The sequence below is a fragment of the Drosophila ficusphila genome, unplaced genomic scaffold, assembly GCF_018152265.1.
Source record: "Drosophila ficusphila isolate 14025-0441.05 unplaced genomic scaffold, ASM1815226v1 contig_197, whole genome shotgun sequence".
Classification (NCBI taxonomy): Eukaryota; Metazoa; Arthropoda; class Insecta; order Diptera; family Drosophilidae; genus Drosophila; species Drosophila ficusphila.
The window spans coordinates 9,059,268-9,078,852 of NW_025064091.1; the positions used below are offsets into that span (position 1 = coordinate 9,059,268).

Here is a 19,585-nt window from a genome sequence, read left to right on the forward strand (position 1 = left end):
ATTCCAGAACTATCGGCTAGAAACCGCCAACTCTTAAGAAAATATAATTACAATTAACTTTATTCATTTTTAAAATTAATTTATATAATTGTTGTTTGTGTTGAGATATGTGGGCATCGAATTAAGCTTTTTAAATTAAAAGCTATCACTTTTTGTGCAGTGTGACCACATTTTAATTAAGGCACTGTTTGTTTTGGGTAAAGCAGTGCGGTGATTTTAAGCAGGATTTTTTAAATAAATTTAACGGACAATATTGCAAATCTTAGTTTTTCTTTATTTATAAATTTTTCAACACATTTACACCCCAAATTAATAACAAACCCAAACCAGTTTGATGAAAGCCAGTGAAAATTTTGATAATGGCAATGAAATACTTGCGTTTTGTAACAAAAACAATACTGTCTTCAGCGTTTATTTTATTGTATACTTATCGTTAGCGTCTCTCACCAGTTTTTTTTGTTTTTGGTCAGTTGGAAATAAAAAAGTGAAAACAAAACATTCTAATAAGTTAAGTGTACAGGGAATCATCAATTTGCCTACGATCGTTTAGCCCTGGGCGGTGTTCGTCCTGCCGCCAGAACTGCTGCTCACTGACTCAATTTTCTGCTGCTCCTTGGCGGCCACCACGTCCTCCACGGCTTGGACTTGCTCCTGGATGTCACGCCGCTCCTGCTGGCGGACCAACTCGAAGTACAGGCCCCGCTTGGCCATCAATTCGTCATGTTTGCCGGTCTAAAAGTAAGGAGAAAATAAAATACATTACTTTAAAGAAACTTGCATTCTTAAAATAAGTAATTTAAATGGAATTTATGGAAAATTGTACTCATTACACAAATTACACATTTCAAATTCAAAACTTATTAAAATAAAATAAATAAATAAATACAAGAACAATTTATAAAAGCCAGGATTGGCCTTTGCTTCTCGCTGGTTACAAATCTTATTTGCGAATGATTTAGTCAAAAGTTCTTTAAATATTATATTAAGCATTTAAGAAGGGAAAGCTAAGGAATTTGTTAAAATCTGAGAGACTGTAACAGCAACAAAGGTGCTTCTACCTTGCTTCTTTTAACTACAATTAAGTAAAAATAACTGGCCATAGAAAAACTCACCTCTACGACGCGTCCTTGGTCGAGGACGACGATGAGGTCGGCGTTTCGTATCGTGGACAGCCGATGGGCGATCACCAGGGTGGTGCGGTTCTTCACCGCGGTGTCCAGTGCCTTCTGCACCTCCGCCTCGCTGGTGGCGTCCAACGCACTCGTTGCCTCGTCCAGGATAAGGATGCGGGGATTCTTGAGCAGCGCCCGGGCAATGGCGATGCGTTGCCGCTGGCCACCGCTCAACTGGGTGCCTCGTTCGCCCACATGCGTCGCGTATCCGTCGGGCAGGGCGGTCACAAAGTCATGCGATTGCGAGAGTCGCGCTGCCGCAAACACATCCTCCTCGCCGGCATCCTGTTTGCCGTACCGGATGTTCTCCAATATGGAGGTGCCGAACAGCACCGGCTGCTGTTCGATGAAACCGAGGACATTGGATCGCAGCCAATAGGGCGAGATGTCCGACAGCTTGTAGCCGTCCAGTTTGATATTGCCCGCCGATGGTTCGTAGAAGCGCTCCACCAGCGATGCTATTGTCGACTTCCCAGATCCACTGGCTCCCACCAGGGCCACCGTTTGGCCCGGGCGGAGCGTCAGGTTGAAGTCCTTGAGAACCACCTGCGAGGAGATACAAAATAATAGAGACTTTTAGAATAAATTACTTACTAATATTATTTAAATATGATAAATGTTTCCACGGTCTAAATATCTCTATTAGAATTCTATTAAAATGTTAAAGATTACTTATATTTTTGTATTTTTCAAAGAAGCAACTATTTTATATTGAGCTTTAAATATAATATAAGCCAATGGGAAAAAAAATATTAAAGGGTGTTTAAATTTAAAATTAACGAAAATATTGTTAGTCCAACATATAATCGACGAAATCTAATCCATAAATATTTGCCAATATTAATTTATCAATTTATTTATGAAAGTAAATAACCTTTTTTATTACGCAGGTGGTAATCTTTTTATCACTTAGCCGTAAATATAAGCTATTAAAGTTTGTGGCTGCTATAAAATGGTTATCTATTTGCGGAAGCGATAAGAAGTTGGTCAATGTTGCATAAAAATCTTACGACTCTTCAAATTACACAACATTGATTTGAGTAGGGAACCTTTAGATATGTAAACTTATGACACAAAGGATAACTTACATGGTCGGGTCGCATGGGATATGCGAAGGAGACGTTCTCGAACCGGATCTCGCCGTGCAGGCGCTCCTGCGGGATGACATAGCCGCGCAGCAGCTCCACCTTCGGCTGCAGCGAGAGGAACTCGAAGACCCGAGTGCCGGCGGTCATGCCGCGGATCATGGTGCCCAGCAGGATGGACCCCTGGGCGAGGGATCGCTGCACACCCTGCGAGGCGACGAGGAAGGCCATCAGAGCGCCCGGCGACAGGCTCTCCGTGGACATTAGGTGGCCGCCCATGAAGAGCGTGGAGAGGACTAGCGTGTTGAGGAAGAAGTTGGTCAGACCCTGGAAGATGGCGATGCCATAGCCGAGTTCCTGCGCCAGTCGCGCCGCCTCGTTCGTCTCCGCCTCGAAGAGCTGCATCTCGCGGTATTCACACGCACTGGATCGCACCGTTCGGATGTTGGACAGCGCCTCCTCGCACACTCCCGTCGCTCGTTCCGCCTGCGCCTGGGAACTCTTGCTCAGCGAGCGCAGTTTCTTGCCCAGATACGACATGAACATCACCACACACGGAACACTGGCCAGCGCAATGGCCGCCATGTGCGGTGAGATCATGAAGAGCGATATACTGCCGCCGATCAACTGGGCGGCACTGCGCAGTCCCTGGGCCACGAACTGCTTGAAGGAGGTCTTGAAGTCCTGCACGTCGGCGGTCAGTCGGTTGACCAGCTCGCCGGTTCGATTCTCATCGAAGAAGGCAATGTCCTGGACGACGATCTGCGTGAACAGATCCTGGCGCATCTTGGCCGCCATCTGCTCGCCAACGCGACTCAACAGATAGATGTACATGAAGGTGAAGCCCGACTGCAGCATGTAAAGGCTCAGCAGATTGCCGGCCGGCTTGCTCACGTCCTTCACGAACGAGTTGTTGATCGGATCCGTCACGTACGTGTTGGCATATCTCGCCAGTGTGTTGACCAGGTCGCCCAGCAGGTTCGGGATCCGGATGTTGATGTACGCCACTATCAGGGCGGCCTGCAAGCAATGGGAGTAGGATTAGTAAAATGTATAGTAACACAGGTTTTAAAAACATATTTAGATAGATGCGCGTCTCGAATAACTAGCTAACTAACTTAAGGCATTATACGATCCGACTTTTGGACACTATCCTGCTGCTGAAGTCTCTGGATTACAATTTCCTCTGAGTTATTTAACTGACAACACTTTAACTTGTTGCTCTGCTGCTGCTGCTGCATTTTCTTAACCTTTTTAAAGGTACCTAAGTGACCCAGGCACTTACGCATATCGCTCCGATGAGCTCCCAGAGATGCGGCTCCAGGTATGCCCACAAGCGGTGCCAGTCGAACCGCTGCTCTTCCGCCGGCTCCTCTTCCTCCTTGCGAATGGCCAGCCGGCTGCCTTCGCAGTGGACGACTGCGTTCCGCCCCGCCCACCAGGAGCGGGCGCCCAGGCCGATGGACAGACTTCCGCCGCCCCATAAGAGGAGGCGTGTCGTGTGCAGCAGGCGACTGGCGTTTGTAGGCGTGGGCGGATGAGGGGCTCCTTTGGCATTTGTGCCGCGCAAATGTTGACGCATCAGGCGGGCGGCATTCTGGAGGCGTGGCAGTGGCTGCTGCGTGGGTTGAAGCAGGTGGCGACTACGAAAAAAAAGCGGGCGAGGTAAAAATAGGTTTGTGATTGATGACATAACCAGAGTGAGGGTCAGGGGGTGTGTTTGAAGGCCAGGTGTAGCTTGGCCATGCGGATCGCCAGTCCCTGACCCTCGGACGGGTCACCCCCAGGACTCCTACCTCAACAAATCGCTGCTGCGGCCGCAGTTGGACACGAGTAGGCGCAGCATCTCTTCTCGTCTCGCGTGGCTAGCAAATATCAACAAAATACGCAAGCGCTAAGGCATCAGTGTTGTTATTGTCGTTGTTGTTGTCTGTCGATTTGTTGCCGTGTTGTTGTTGTTGCCAGTGCCGTTGGTGGTGGAACTTTGCTGATAGGCACACGCATACCCGTGTGTCCAGCGATAATCAGCTGACGAAATATCGATAGTTGGACGTACAGTAAAAAGGGGATTCCCGCTCAATGCGATAAAGGAACCAAGTTTACTGAAAGAAACTAATGATAATTAATTTGGGAATTAATAAATGTATCACAAATTCAATTACAATATACAAATTAATTACAAAATATGTCTTTACAACCTTCAATATGTGCTTAAACAGGAACAGGAACTTTTGGACATTTATTTTAGATGACATCACTACCAAAATGATTATTCCCAAAAAAAAAGGATGTAAGACTAAAATTTGATGTAAGTTATCATTATATTAAAGTTATCTTACATAAAATTTTTTATGCATCAGTTTAAATTAAATATTGCTTATTCATGTTTACAATTTTAAATGGACACAAGTTTTCCTGCTAAATAATATGTTTTGGGATTTAAATGAAGTAATTAACAAACAATTTTATTTATTTATGTTTAAGTAACGAATATGCAATAGCGAAATCAAATAGATATGTAACTTTACATCTCCACCCCTTGACCAATCTGGGTTCCCTGGTTGCCGTCCGCTCGCCAGTCTGGCAACGCCACGAAAGTCGAGTTGGCATTTGGGAGATTTTAGCTGCGTTCGGACCGAGAAAAATTTCATAGTTAATTGTTTAAAAACCAAGACGTCGGCTTTAGCAACCAGCAAACAAGTAAATGTATTGTTTAGTCAACTGCCAAAAAACAGAACTACGTGCGTGTAAATAAAGCAAGCGATTTGTGTAAGTTCAGTGTGCAGCGTAAGCTAATTAGAAGAGAAAAAGGAAAGGGACATCGACACTTGTGCCCGTTGTGTGTGTGTGTTGCGTATGGCTGTGTCCGTGTGTGTGTTTACGGTTCTCTCGTAGTTTTGGTTGTTTTATTTTTATAAGAATTAAGAAATTGACAAAGACAACTGCCAAGTGTTGTTTTCTTTTATGGCCAGTAAAAATAATTGTGTGGTCAATTTTGCAGAGAACACCGGATTGCAACCCTGCGTACGGTTCTTTTTCGCCAAGAGAGTGCTCTCTCTTTCTCTCCCAACCACTGCTCCAATTTTTTTGCTCCCAAGAGAGTGTTTTCACTTTTGACTTACGGGCAGAAAAAAAGTTAATAATTAAAAAAATTGTCAAAAACATTTAAAAGGTGGGACCGAATATCAAGTGTAAAAATTATCAGTGGCGTTAAAGAAGCAGAAAAAACCTGCTGCGTCAAGAGAACAAAAACAACAACAGTAAGAGAGCGAAACGGTGGTAACAAAACGAACAAGAGTAAGAAGAAGAGGAAGAGTAGAAGAGTGTTGGTGAAGAGGGGGCAATATATGGCAAACGTCCACGTAAACTTTTAACTTTTGCTTTTCCGTGCTTTGTGGCTCTATGTAATTGCCATATACTCGATATTGTTAAAAACCCATCTGTGCCTTTTCCATCGCTCTTTACAATTTTCAACTGAAACTGTTGAAAAATCTGGGGAAACGGGTAATTTTTCCATCAAAACAGGTTTCGTTCATTGAACCGCTCCACAAATCTAACAACCACCAACTGCACACTCCCCCGAAAACTCCTTTTAACACCTATAACACCTTGGTGGGTTAAAGATCTTTCGAGTTTTCTGGAGCTCAAATACAAACGATTTTCAAAGGCAACAAGGCTTTAGATTGAGAGGAAAATTGATGATGATTAAAAATCTGTCAATATGGTGCAAATTCTAGCATGTTGCACTGGTAGTTTCCAAGGATCCGAGGATAAAAGATCTAAAGATTTGTGCTTCATTTAAAATTGCTGAAACTTTAAAAAAGTTATTAGCAGATCCGGTATTGTATTTAGGATAATAATTTTATCTTAGTTCCGGAGAGAAACATAGAATTTCAATTAATCAAAAGAAGAAATTCTTGGAATTGGAACATTCTAAGAAAACCCAATATGACTTAAGACACAATACTTTTACTTGAACATAAAAAATGTACTTGAGATTTAAGCAATTCGCATAATAATAAATAAAAGAACGTAAGATTGAAATACCGAACTTTTTTTTTACAAAGACTTTCACTTTGAAAACTTTGACATTTGTAGGACTGTGCCACTAAATAAATAAATAATATTTTTTCTACATGTATGTAGTAGGCTTACAGATTTAAGTTAAAATTTAGCGTTGCTTGTTTATTGAGTTTTAATATGTGCTTGTTCTTTCTTTTAAAGCTCCAACATGTTGCACAACAACGCGCCCTGGCTGCCACCGCATCAGCAGCAGCAGCAGCAACAGGCGCCGCAGCAACATCCTACACCCCAGCAGCAACATGCAACTCCTCAACAGCAACAGCAGCAGCAACAGCAGCTCTACGCCAGCCAAATGTTTCAGCAACAGCAGCCAAATTACTGGCCGGAGGACCAGCAACAGCAGCAACCATCGCTGAACTACAATAACTACTTTGCGGGACAGCAGCAGCAACAACCCGTGCAGCAGCCGCAGCAGCAACTGCCACCGCAGCAGCAGCAGCCTACGCAGCAGCAACATCATAGCATGCAGCAGCAACTGTATTATCCCACTCACCAGCAGCCACAAGTCCCGGCGCCAGCGGAAACCGCTCTGGACTCGTTTGACAACAATAATAGCGGCGGCGGGCGCAGCGATGGCTGGGGTGACTGGGGCGATTGGAACGACAATAGCAACAACAACAGCGTCAGCAACATGAGCAAAAGCAACGAGGCCCTGTTGGAGCCAACGGGACAACTGCTGGAGGATTCCTTCAACGTGCAATCCTCGGCGGGCAGTTGGCAAGCCTTCGCCACCACCAATAATGTGAATAACAATGTGGAGCCGCTGCCGCCAACGGAACAGCAGCCGCCTTTGTCGCACCACCAATCGCAGCAGCCGCAACCGCCGCCGGAACTTGGCCAGGAACCCGAACTGGACGCCATTGTGCCTCCGCAGGCATTCCAAAACCAGCCAGCTCCGGTGGCACCACCACCAACATCACTGGCATCGTTCAACGCACCACTTCCCGCGGTGGGATCGCCTCTATATGCTGTTGGAGCCCCACCAACACATCTCCCAGGGGTCGGAGCTCCTCTAGCACCTCTCGCCGGAGTGGGAACACCACCTGCTCCCCTCGCCGGAGTGGGAACACCGCCAACACCACTGGTTTCAGTGGGACAACCACCAGCAGCACCACCTGCTGGTATTGCACCACCTGCTGGCATTGCACCACCTGCCGCATTGCCGCCCAGTTTGACACCAGCGGCTGGCAATCCCTTCAAGCGATCCACGGGTCTGAGCAAGCGGGTCAACATAATGGCCAATCCGGCGGGAGAAGCTCCTTCGCCGCCAGCACCCGCTGCAGTGGCTCCTTTGGCCCCGATAGCTCCGCCACCGGAGCAGCTGTTTGGCTTGCCAGCAGAAGCACAAGGGGAGGGTTTCAGTTTACTGGCCGCACCACCCGTGGAAGCTTCGATTGGAGCTCCTCTAGGTGTACCAATTCCTGCATCTATTGCTGCACCAACCGCATCACTTTACGCACCACCACCACCGCTGCTGCAGCACGTGGAGCCGGACAACCAGGAAGTGCTCTCCGCACCGAACGACGAGCGAGCGCAGTACTTGCAGACGAGCCACCTCTCCGAGCAGCTGGGCGAAGGCGAGGCGGACCAGGATGCGGGTCTGCTGCCACCGCCGGGATTGTCGCGTCTGGTTTTGGGCCAGCCGGAGTTGGATTCGCAGCAGCAGCGCTTGGTCACTGGAGCCACGGAGCAACCGCCACTGAATGCCGCACAGGCGGCTGCTCTGCACATGCAGGAGCGTCAGGCGGATGGCGAGGACACCTCCGATGGCGAGCAGCAAGTGCGCAACATCCAGACGCCACCGCGTCGCGTGGTCACCGGTGTGGAAACGAATGCACCGGTCTCGCTTCCTGTGAGGGAGCAGCGAGAAGTAGTGCTGGACGGTGAGAATCTGGAGGATCGCGAAGCTTTACAGCCACCGGCAGTGAACGAACTGCCTCCGACATCGGTACATCACACGATTCTGCCCGACGAACCGGAGCAGCTGCATCACAGCAATCCGCCGCAGGCAGTGGCTCCCCTGAATCCCCAGCAACCGCACCAGCATCAGCATCAGCAGCAACCACTGCTGCAGCAGCAACACCAGCAGCATCCCGCGCAGCTGGAGAAGAAGCGGGCGGCGACGGGACGCCGGGCGAATGCCTCGTTGGATCTGGAGTCCGAGGACGAGTCGGACGAGTTCCTGCAGAGCGAACGGGAACGGGATCGCGAGCGTGAGCGTCGGGACCTAATGGAGGATAGGCGGAGTGGTCGCGGCCGCAGCCATGGTCACTACACGTACGACGGCGAGACGGAGGACTCGGTGCGCGGTGCTGGCCACCATGAGACCAAATCGTTGAGGGAATCGCATCACAGGCGCAACCACGAGTCCACGCGCTCCCGTCGCCACCAAGAGCCGGAGGCGGAGCGGGAAAGGGAGCGGGATCGGGAGCGTGAGCGGGACCGGGAGCGCGAGCGCAACTGGCGGCGACGGTCCAACAAGTATCACAGCGGCGGCGAGGACCAGGATCGTTCCTACGACACCTCGCGTCGCTACGACGGCGAGTCGGATAACCCGGAGATGAATCACCTGGGCGAGGGTGAACTGGACGGCGCCGGTGGAGCCGGCGGTAGCGGCGGCCGGAGCAGCAAGGCCAGTCGTCAGCGACGCAGTGCCGCCGAGGAGGAGTTCGATGACTACGAACGGGAACGGGATCGGGATCGCCAGTATTCCAGGCGTTCCACCAAGCAGCCGCCTTCGGCTGACAAATCCCGCTCCTCCGGCGGTCGGCGGAGTTACGAGAACCAGGGACGCAGCGGTGGTGGTGGCGGTGGCCGTCAGGAAGATGGCCGCCGGCGTCATCCGGATCTGCGCAATTGGGATGGCTACGAGGAGTACCGCCGCAAGAGCTCCCGCAACAGCGATCTCGAGAAGGAACGGACCAACGGCGGCAGTGCAAGTGGTGGCGGCGGCACCGGTGGTTCCGGTTCAGGCAAGCGCCGCAATTACGGCGATCCATTCGATCCGTACGGAATGTACGAGCAGCTGTCACGGAATCCACAGGCCTATGCCGATATGTACGCCAAGTTCTACGGTCAGATGATCAACTCCATGACGGCCGCTGTTTCGGCGGCTGCCTCGAAGTCCGGGGTTCCTGGTGCCGCGGCCATTCCGGGATTGGTGCCCGGAGCGGCACAGGTGAGCCCTGCCCAGTATCTGGCCGCCGCGAGCGGAGGAAGTGTCAGCGGGAGCAGTGAAGCCGCCCTGCTCAGGGAACGAGAAAGGTTAGTTCCAAAGTACTATATCCTGTTTTTTTTTTTTTTTTTTTTTAATATTTGCTTGGTCCTTTAATTATTTCCCAGAAACTTGCAGAGATTTTAGGGTGTATTTGTCAGAAGTAAGATCATTGGCTTTTCTTGAGAAAGATAAGGTTTTTGCGGGGTTTTGGGTTAGTTAAAATGTAAGTTTGCATTCAACCAAATTGTTAAAGAAATGAAATCTACATACATAGTATAGTTTTATGAAAACCAAAGAGGGTTTGAAAGTTAAATCTCACTGGGATGACTAATATAATATAAATTATAGATTATTTAGAAAAAATATATTATTTCCAGTCTTATATATTATATTATATTGTATATATAAATATAGGTATATATTAAAAAATATATTATTTCTTTCTTCTTATTAAAAATATTTCTTGTCCATTTTGTTGTCACGTCGTTTGACACAAGAGTTAAGCGTGTTAAATCTCTTTTTAATGATCCATAAATTTTAGGCATTAAAATAGAGAGATAGCGTTTTATTATACAACCGTTAGGCCGGCGCCATTTCACTCTTAATTGTGGGTTATTTCGAAAGAATAAAATAAAAAATGCAAAATTTGAAAGGATGTTAAGTTAGAGCTTTTTCAATCTCTGCAAGTTTTAGGATTTTTCGTTTTGGCAGACCCAAAAACGTGTTATTTTTGCCTTCGTTCCTTTAGTTTTGTTTAATCCTTGTTTACCTTACACCTTAACCCTTAGTCTGACCCACCTTACCTGCTCTTAACTTTTTGATCTTGAAAGTAGTTGTTGTGTTTCTCTTTGCTCTCTAATTCCTTTACTTTTACCTTAGTTTGCTGAACAAAGAAGACTAATGATTAACTTAGTTTGTTTAACATAATGGGACTGTATGTACCCCCTCCCTTCCTCTCTTTCCTCTTTACCACACCCCCAATAAATGTTGAGGTTGGACTTGGGCTTTAATCTTATCAATTAACTAAATTGCTCATTTTTGTAGTTAGTGATTAGATTTGGAGGTCTCGCTCGCTCTCTTGCAGCTTTCTCTTCCCCTTGCGTTGTACCCATTTACATATTACATATTCCAATTGGATTCCCGATCCCGTCATGTACCATATTCCATTTCCAATTTGCTCCCAATGTGTGCCGTTCCGTTGTGTACGTTTTACTAATTAAAACAAAGCACAAAAACCCAACCAAAACAAAAACAAAAACTAATGCAAATTCGTAAATAACCGCAAAACTGTTTTCGTCTCTAACCAACAACAACAACAAAATGCACAACCAATTCGAACAACAACAATTGTGCTCTCTGCCCAAACTTCCCAACTTTACATATATACAGGTATACACACGCATACATAACCCAAGCCAATGAATTCCATCGCCACCAATACAAAGAGCTGATCTACCAGCAACAACAACAACAGCATCAGAGGGAGGATCACTTGAACTCCAGCTTTGCGGCTACGGAGGATAATGGCAGTTATTACGGATCGCGTGGAGGATCCATCTATAATCAGTTCCATCCATATCCGATCTCCAGTGCCCGTTCGCTGAGTAATTTGACCGGCGATGGACGCAATTCCCGATGCGGACCGTATTACGCTGGTTCCGAGTGCGGTCTCGATATCAGGTGGTCACAAAAAAAAAGAAGAACAAAATAGAGAAAGGTCGCTTAACTTTGGCAGTCCAAAGTTTCATATACCCTTGCAGTTAAAAGTCAAATTAAGTTGTACTAATTTTTTAAGATCCTTTTAAATTTAAAATATGCACAAAAGATCAGTTTAATGCACGTAAATATATACATTTGTCCACATTTAAACTTTGAGAGTTAAATGATACTTTTAAAAGTATCATAGGTCGTCCGAATAAATCTCCTATTTTCTGCAAGGGTATACCAAAACTAAAAAATATAAGATTAGAGAACATTAAAAACAAAAACAAGCCAACAAATCCAAAAACGCTCTATCGCTTTCTATCGTACTCCCTCTCTCACTCTTTTTCTGTGCAGCTTTGCTCTGTCATTAAGGCAAAAAACAAAATCCACCAAAACACCTGACCTCTCGCCCACTCTCTCCATTACTTTCTCCCCTCTCTGTCGCACTCACTCTTCTGCTGCTTTGGAAAATAGTTCTTCGCTTTGTCCTTTTCTGGAACGCAGGATCTCTTGATTTTCGTCTTATATTTTTGGATGGGTTAACGGAACTTTTATTTTACTTTCGCTTCAATTGTTATAAAAGCAAACATAACTAATAAGGCTTTAGGTTTCTTGAAACAATCATTGATCAAAGAATAGTTAATATTTTGATGCATCACAAACAAAAACTTAAAGCAAGATCCCAAAAAATAATTTAAATATTCATAAATTTATAAAAATATTTCGTTTTAATTAAGCTTGCCAAAATATCTTAGTATCTTGGAATTCATCTTGTTCTAAAAAGTTAAAAGATTTGATTTATGTAAATGTTATACAAATAATAACAAGTCAAAAATATTGCAAACTGAATGTGTAGGCTTTAAACTCTGAATAAAAATATAACATTTCTCAGGCGGTTGGCATTTAAGAATACTGTCAGAACTTAAAAAAAAGGTGCATGTAGTGGGAACTGTCGAAATCAACCTAGCTGATGGATTCTCTTTTCCCCGAATCCACCGTACCCCTGTCCCTTCTCCCGAAACCCGATCTCTGATCTCTCCAAATCTCCAATCCCTTTTTTCGATTTTGCATGAACTTTTTTATTAAATTTATTTTTCTTTTTCGAAACATTCATCTTTGTTCCACTGTACTAACTCATATTTTCCGTAATCAATCGCAGATCTGCCGCCGAAGCGGCTCCTCCGACCTATGGAGGAGTGACCACCGCTGGATCGGTGACCACCACAGCGGTAGCTCGTCCGCCACGCCGACGCACTCCCCTGCAGTTTAACCGACCGCATTTGGTGGCCTCGTACGCGATGAGTCTGCTGCTGAAGGTGAAGCCCAAGTACGCCGGACGCGGACGGCTGCGCAACGACGTGGAGGTGGCACCGCCTCGCATTCGCGACGGAACGAGCAGCCTGCTCCGCATGTATCCGGGTCCATTGCAGGGACGCAAGTTGCATAAGGACAAGATCATCAGCTTCTGCAAGGAGCAGATCCGACTGGGACCCACGCGCGGCTGCACCGTGCTGTATGCCACGCAGAAGAAGCCGCAGGGCAACGTGGCCAAGTATCGCGCCTCCCACGCCCTCATGTGGCACCTGCTCATCCTGCTGCTGCGTCAGAACGGAGTGAGTTTGGCATTAAATCTAAATTGTAACCTCAAATTCACGTTCATTTCCTTTTCAGTACATTGCTGACACGGATGTGGGCGATCTGCTGCTGGAGAACCAGCAGGAGTATCCCTACGATCCCAGCGAATACGAAGCGGAGGCCGAGCCCGATGCAGATGCCGAGCAAGATGCCGCAGTTCCGGCGGAGAAGCCGCAGGAATCCGATTTGGATAGCGATGCGGGAGCAGCTGTTGCCACTGAGGAAACACCTGCAACGGGTGAAGCGGGTGGCTCATCGAATGGAGCGGACGCAGGAGCCGCCGCGACAGGTGGACAGACTCCGCTTTCGGAACAGGCGGCCACGGACAAGTTCCGCAGCTATGTGCTGCGCGGAAATGTGGAGGAGGCACTCCAGTGGGCCACCGACAACGGCCTGTGGACGCACGCCTTTTTCCTGGCCCTCTACGAAGATCGCTACGCTCTGACCGATGTGGCGCAGAAGTTCCTGAACCGGGCGATCAAGGCCAACGATCCGCTGCAAACGCTCTACCAAATGAAGAGCTGCCACACGCCGGCGTGCGTCAGCCAGCTGAGGGACGAGCAGTGGGGCGACTGGCGGTCGCATCTCTCCATCCTGGTGACGAACAAGAGTCGTCAGCCGGAGTACGATCGCAGCTCGGTGGTGGCCCTCGGCGACACGCTCTTCCAGCGGGGCGATATCTATGCCGCACACTTTTGCTACTTGGTCGCCCAGGAGGAGTTCGGTCGTTACGATAGTTCTGCTACGGAGCTGACTGCTCTAACCGCAAATGTGCCCAGGTGGGTTTCCTGCTATCTCCTGCTCGTCCCGATATCTAACCCCTTTCGCTTACAGACTCATCCTGTTGGGCTCCTCGCACTACAAGTACTTCAATGAGTTTGCCAGCAACGAGGCGATTATTATGACGGAGATCTATGAATATGCCCGCTCGCTGTTCGATCCCAAGTTCAGCATCGCCCACTTCCAGCACTACAAGTTCCTGCTGGCCACGCGCATCCTCGACTACGGTCAGCACTTCCGCTGCACCAACTATCTGGAGCAAATCGCCAGACACATCGAACTCAAGCCAGAGAGCTACGATAGTGATTTTATACAGCGGGTAAGCTCCTGCTTCTGCTGTTTGTCAAGTGTAATCTAATTAATATTAAATTTATTATTACAGGTCTGCGGTTTGGCTGAACGTCTGCGTTATCACGATCCCATTCTTATTAACCGCGTCTCCTTTGCGAGTCCTCCGAATGCCACTAGCAAGGACAGCGCCGCGCCCGAAGAAAAAGCCTGGCTGCGTCAGCTGCGATCCCTGGCCGATGTGGTGGGTTAAACTCTCTCTAGAATCTAGTTTTAAATTATCTGATGGAACATGTTTTTTTTTTTTTGCAGCATCCCCAGCAGGAGCAGCTGCCACAGCTGCAGCAGGAGAAGCAGGAGCAAAACGACATCGATCAGCAGTTTGCGGAGGTGAACAAGCAATTCAGGGAGCTGAACATGCAGTACGATGGTGGCAATCTGGAGAGCACGCTGCAAACGCAGTTGCCTCCAGTCGAACAACAACAGCCACCGCCGCCGCAGCAAGTTGTGCCGGAATCGCAGCAACCGTTAGTGCAACAGTACTACGAGCCACCACCCCAAGTGCCGGCAGAGGCCGATCCTTATGGCCAGGGACAACAGCAGCCATCCTACTACGATCCAAATGCGATCCAGCATCCATACGATCCGAATGCGGCGCACCATCAGTACGATCAGCAGGCGCAGCCACCGAATCCCACTTATAGCCAAGTGGAGCCCGCCACTGAGGCTTATCAACCGGGTCAAGCAGCAGATCCGGCAGCTGCCCAGCCTGGCTACGGATACGATTACTGGTCGGGCACACAGCAGCCGCCTTATGGCGATGAGGTAGGTTCAGGAACCCAGTGTTTCTAGGCCCTCTGTATTCCCATTTATAGCACTTGTAATATAGCATTCGTTCATTTGCTCAGAGAGATGATGGTTTATGTACAATTAGCAGTTTAAGCTTATTTATTTTTTAAACTGTTTATTGTTTAAAGAAGAATATTTATTTCCCTTCAAACAGTTGGTTTACAGAGGGTTATTTTGTTGCTTTCGTTGCCTTTTAAGTTTATTTTAAGTTGATCAATGTGCAGACTGTTCATCCGTCCTTATATATTTTGTTTTAGTTTTGTACTCTATGTAATTCTGTTTAAGTTCTTTGAGTTTTGACCTGTCTGGAACTTGTGTTATAGCCATAGACATTGGGACTCGTCAAATTTCTAACAAGTTTCTAATCAAATTGCACACGAAACAAAACAACAAAATAAAAACTTGCCTCTATCCAAACGGAATGCAGCCGAATGAGAACCAGGCTGGGTTGCACGATGAGGAGCGGGATGAGCAGCAGATATTAGAGCAGGCACAGCAGCAACAGTTGCAGCAGCTAAAGCAGCAGCAACAGCAACAGGAGCAACATACACGCAGCAATGGAGCAGCCAGTGGCAACAATCGCTTCAAATCGAATGCCTTGAAGCAGGAGAAGAGCAGCAGTGCATTGCGGAAGCGACAGGAGGCATCGCGAACAGCAACCATTGCAGCGGCAGCAGCTGCCATTGCCCAGTTGACACCAGCAACAGGTGCAGCAACAGCAGCAGCAGCAACAGCAACAACCACAGCGGCAACACCAACGAAGGCATTCAATTTGAATGATGTAAGTAGCTTTTCCAACACAAATAAACGACATCAAGCTACCAGCAACAGCAGCATCAGCATCAGCAGCAATCGCAGCAGCAACAAAACAGCAACAGCAGCAACAACAGCAGCAGCAGCAGCAACATATGCAGCAACAAAAGCAGCAACAGCAACAGTTGCTGCTATTCCTAATCAATTACTAAGTTGTAGAAAGTCTAACAGCCAAAATAGCCCATGTTTAGCCACGCCAAAAACGCTTACAACGCCCACGCGTTTCATCGCCGCCAAAGCAGCCACAGTAACAGCCACGCCCACGGCGCCCACCACCTCAATGACCACGTCTACAGGTTCTCGAGGGCCGTCCAGCAAGCGGGTTAACTTTAATCTCCCGACGACCATCGCTGAATCGGAGCAGGAGTTCGAAAATGAGCTGGACTTCGATGAGGAGGAGGAGGAGAACACTCTGGCCTTGGCGCAGGCCAAGCCAAACGTGAATCTGTCGCGGAAGCCGCACATTGTCTTCAATGGAACCTTCCCCATTGACATGCCTTTGAATCAGGGACAGAGCCAGCTGAAGAGCAACTCCTATGATCCGGAGGCGAATGCGGATCGCGGGGACTTGCAGCGCTATAGGAACTACATGCTCCGAGACTTTGTCATCGATGAGGATGCCGAAGGGGAGGAGCAGGCCGAAGAGGAGGAGGGGGAGGAGGACGAGTACGCGGACGAGGAACTATTCCCATATGCCGACGACGACGAGAGCTTCGATGACGGCGATTACTATACGCACCAATTGCTGAACAAGTACGGGATTGTGCCCAGCAAGGAGGGAGTGAGGAGCGAGCGGACAGTGGGTTCCGTGGAGGCAGCCACCGCGGCCGCGAAGCCGCAGCACGTGTGGTCCATGGAGGAGCTGATAGCCAATCCCGCGATACCGCTCAACTACAAGAAAATGTGCTCCGAAGTGGAGCAGAGCCTCAGTCGGTTCGAGAACTATCTGGACAGCAAGAAGGAGCAGCAACAGACGCAGCCGGCGGCCGCAGTGCGAACCTTCGACATCGATGCTCCGACCAGAAGAGGCCACCGGAGCACCGCTTCCACGAACGATGGCTTGGCTCTTAGATCTAAGAAGAAATTGTAAAGAAAAACAAAGAAAAACTCGCAAAAAAAAAAGAACAGAAAAGAAGTTATAGTCGTAGCAAAAGATCAGTATTTACAAATCCAAAAAGTAGTAGGTAGAAAGATGAGGTGGAGAGAAAATGCATTGCTGCTTTCCTTCTGGGAGCTTTCTGTACCTGGAGCTTGTCTTAACTGTTTAGGTGTTAAATCCACAACTAGTTTTAGTGCCACTGAGCAATCCTGTTATCACTAAGCCTTAAACGATAATAATTGTGAGCAAGACGTTTTTGACTGCGCCAGTTTATGTTTGCCATGTTTACGTTGTACACTGGATTCGATTCGATTTGACTAATCCATAACCCAATCTGTTACTACTAACCAACCTGAATACTTATCTGTCTAAGATCTAATGTCTAATGACTAAACCGATTGCCTCTCGCAGAAGACTAATCCAATGCCGTTTCTTGACTTTAACTCCAATCTCGCCATCCGAATCACAGCTGCAGCAGCAGGTGCGCCCGGCGATCTCCATGCCCAAGTCGAAGAGCTACGGGGACGAGGACGACGCTGGCGCCGGTGGTGCGGCCCATCCTGGCCAGAAACCCTCGCAGGGAGCCGCCTCCTCCGAGGCACCAGGCAAAAAGCAGGCGTCGGGCAAGCCAGCCAATTCCGGCGGTGATCTTGGGTAAGTTTATCTTTTATCTATCTACTATTATTATTATATATTAACCAACTTAATACCTTTTCAGTGCACCTGGCAATCAGAACGCTGGCTGGTTTGGCGGACTCTGGAACAAGTTGTCGCTGAAGCCGAAGAACCAAATGATCCTGCCGGACGACAAGAATCCGTCCATCGTTTGGGACAAGGAGCGCAAGTGCTGGACGAACACCGATGGCAGCGTGGACGAGACGGAGAGCTTTAAGCCGCCGCCCAAGATGAGCGATCTGGGCATGGGCATGCCGCCCGGGGCACCAGCGGGAATTGGACTGGGAGCAGCGCAACCGCCGTTGGCCACCAATCCGTTGGCCGGCCATCAACCCGCTCCTCTCATGGATCCCACGCAGCCTCCGTCTCAGCCGCAAATGTACGGCAGTCCCATTGATTACACGGCTGCTCCGGCGCCCGAGATGATTCCCACGGTTCCGTCGCCGGCGCCACTGCCCGTTCCCTCACCTGCTCCGGTGCCAGCGGCGGCGGCTCCCAATCCCGCGGCCACTTCCGGCGGACCCCAGCCCAAGCTGCAGTCGAACATGTTCAAGATGCAACGCAACCGCAGTAAGTTAACCATCCAATCATGAATATGTGGAATTTTAAAGTTAAATAGAAACATTCAAGGATTTATTTGCAGAGCCTTAGGCTTAGTTTAAAATTATTAAATGTTGTTTATCTAATTTAAATTTGTATGGAAATGTTAATTTCTATAAATATTTTATATTGCTAAAAATCAAATTCAGCTCTTGATATACAAATATCATTCAGAAAATATGAGAAATTTAATAGATAATACAAGTAATTTTAACGAACCGTTTTCCTCATGAAACATTTAGACAAGGTTTTTCAAGTTAAGTTAGCAATCATACGAAAAACCGATTGTTGTATAGTTACACCAATGCAAACCTTTACTTATCCATTTGCAGCGCTGAAGAACTCCTACGTGGATGTGTTCAACCCCTCGGGGGCGCCCATGTCGGCGCCAACGGAGAATGTGATGGCCCCCATAATGGCGCCGGCAGCGGTGCCGCAGGGCGGCTACTTTGTCCCCGGACAGCAGTAGGGGATCTGAGCTCTGGCATCAGCAGCAGGAGCCTCGGGATCTCGGCCAGCAGAGGAGGAGGGTGTTCAGGATTTGAGGACGCGAGGACGAGAGGAGAGGGCTGCCACAAATGCCAACTAGATGTGAGTTGAGACGCATGACAGCGGATGATGCCTGATTGATGGGGTTACTCTTTCTTTGCAGCAGCACTTCGAAACTACGTAAAACCTTTTCGAACCGGCGACAAACGCACACACACACACACACTCGCACACACGCACAGTCATGCATTAAAAATATACAAGCAAACACACATCCCGACGAGAAAAACTGGCCAATTTCCACCAAGGGGAAAGTTGGCACTGCGATACTTTCAAGCTTCTACTAGACTCTGTCAAACCTTCTGTCTGTCTGTCCTATCTCTGTGTGTCTACTAAATTAACTCACCTAACTAAATTAAACACCTGATTTTACCAATTTGTGCGCGTGGGTGTGTGTGTGCGATCGATGTCTTAACGTTTAGTGAATGATTAAATGAGGAAACGAAGAAGAAAGCGATTAATGTACGACTAGCGAAATATATATGTAAATTTCCTCTATGTTAACTATACGCCCCCTTGATTCCCGATTTGCCCGCCCTCTATATCCCCGAACGCCCCCTGCCTTTCTCTCCCGACTTCTGTTTATATATATATATACATGTTTCTTTTGTATGTTGCATAGTTTTTATGATTATTTTTTGTTTAGCTGTATGAATATGTATTCGAAGAAGGAGGTCAGACATTAATTCGGAATTCACCCTAATTATGCATTGCTGTACTTTCCGCATCTAAATACTACTATCTATTGTTTTCTATAACTATATAGTTGATATTGGATTGATAAACGATTAAGAAGCAAACGAATTGTTCTCCCTGGTTTCTATTTCACAATGTATTCTTCTCTGTGTCTCTTCTTACGATTGGTGTGAAATATGCAAATGATTCCAATTATATATATATAAATGTATCTTTAGAACAATTTAAATGGTTTTTCTGTTTTTTTTTTTTAATATTTGTTTAAATTGAAAATGCATTTTGAAAATGTTTATTTGTTAGAACTTGTTTGTTTATGCTTTATTTTTATTTTAACAATATA

At 47.4% G+C, this 19,585-nt stretch overlaps 2 protein-coding genes across 8 annotated transcripts; one reads left to right on the plus strand and one right to left on the minus strand.

The window, feature by feature from the left end:
• Nucleotides 1–374: 374 nt before the first annotated feature.
• Nucleotides 375–4,234, minus strand: LOC108091245 (mitochondrial potassium channel ATP-binding subunit). Its single transcript, XM_017190357.2, has 5 exons — nt 4,054–4,234; nt 3,543–3,900; nt 2,261–3,277; nt 1,113–1,718; nt 375–732 (listed from the first exon to the last, which is right to left on the minus strand). Exons 1-5 carry the CDS (start codon nt 4,101–4,103, stop codon nt 547–549), a joined length of 2,217 nt encoding a protein of 738 aa, XP_017045846.1. The 5' UTR covers nt 4,104–4,234; the 3' UTR covers nt 375–546.
• Nucleotides 4,235–4,838: 604 nt separating this feature from the next.
• Nucleotides 4,839–19,474, plus strand: LOC108091177 (protein transport protein Sec16A). 7 transcript variants are annotated; one of them, XM_017190228.1, is made up of 13 exons: nt 4,839–5,026; nt 6,482–9,604; nt 10,947–11,237; nt 12,421–12,874; nt 12,933–13,675; nt 13,731–13,995; nt 14,059–14,208; nt 14,277–14,789; nt 15,241–15,594; nt 17,195–17,379; nt 17,444–17,970; nt 18,333–18,591; nt 18,653–19,474. In XM_017190228.1, the coding sequence occupies exons 2-12, from the start codon at nt 6,489–6,491 to the stop codon at nt 18,467–18,469; spliced, it is 6,735 nt and encodes a 2,244-aa protein (XP_017045717.1). In that variant the 5' UTR covers nt 4,839–5,026; nt 6,482–6,488; the 3' UTR covers nt 18,470–18,591; nt 18,653–19,474. The 7 variants fall into 7 exon arrangements, with proteins under 7 accessions (XP_017045717.1, XP_017045718.1, XP_017045721.1 ...); XM_017190229.1 differs by having other exon boundaries at nt 18,656–19,474; XM_017190232.1 differs by lacking the exon at nt 15,241–15,594.
• Nucleotides 19,475–19,585: the final 111 nt, after the last annotated feature.

Excerpts from the sequence above, each read along its gene's own strand:
- LOC108091245 (XM_017190357.2), bottom strand. The coding sequence starts at position 4,103 with ATGCTGCGCCTACTCGTGTCCAACTGCGGCCGCAGCAGCGATTTGTTG. Across the intron at positions 3,901-4,053 it reads CGCAGCAGCGATTTGTTGAG|TCGCCACCTGCTTCAACCCA; the intron begins GTAGGAGTCCTG and ends TTTTTTTCGTAG. Across the intron at positions 733-1,112 it reads ACCAAGGACGCGTCGTAGAG|ACCGGCAAACATGACGAATT; the intron begins GTGAGTTTTTCT and ends CCTTACTTTTAG.
- LOC108091177 (XM_017190226.2), top strand. The coding sequence starts at position 6,489 with ATGTTGCACAACAACGCGCCCTGGCTGCCACCGCATCAGCAGCAGCAG. Across the intron at positions 12,875-12,932 it reads TGCTGCTGCGTCAGAACGGA|TACATTGCTGACACGGATGT; the intron begins GTGAGTTTGGCA and ends TTTCCTTTTCAG. Across the intron at positions 14,790-15,240 it reads AGCCGCCTTATGGCGATGAG|CCGAATGAGAACCAGGCTGG; the intron begins GTAGGTTCAGGA and ends AACGGAATGCAG.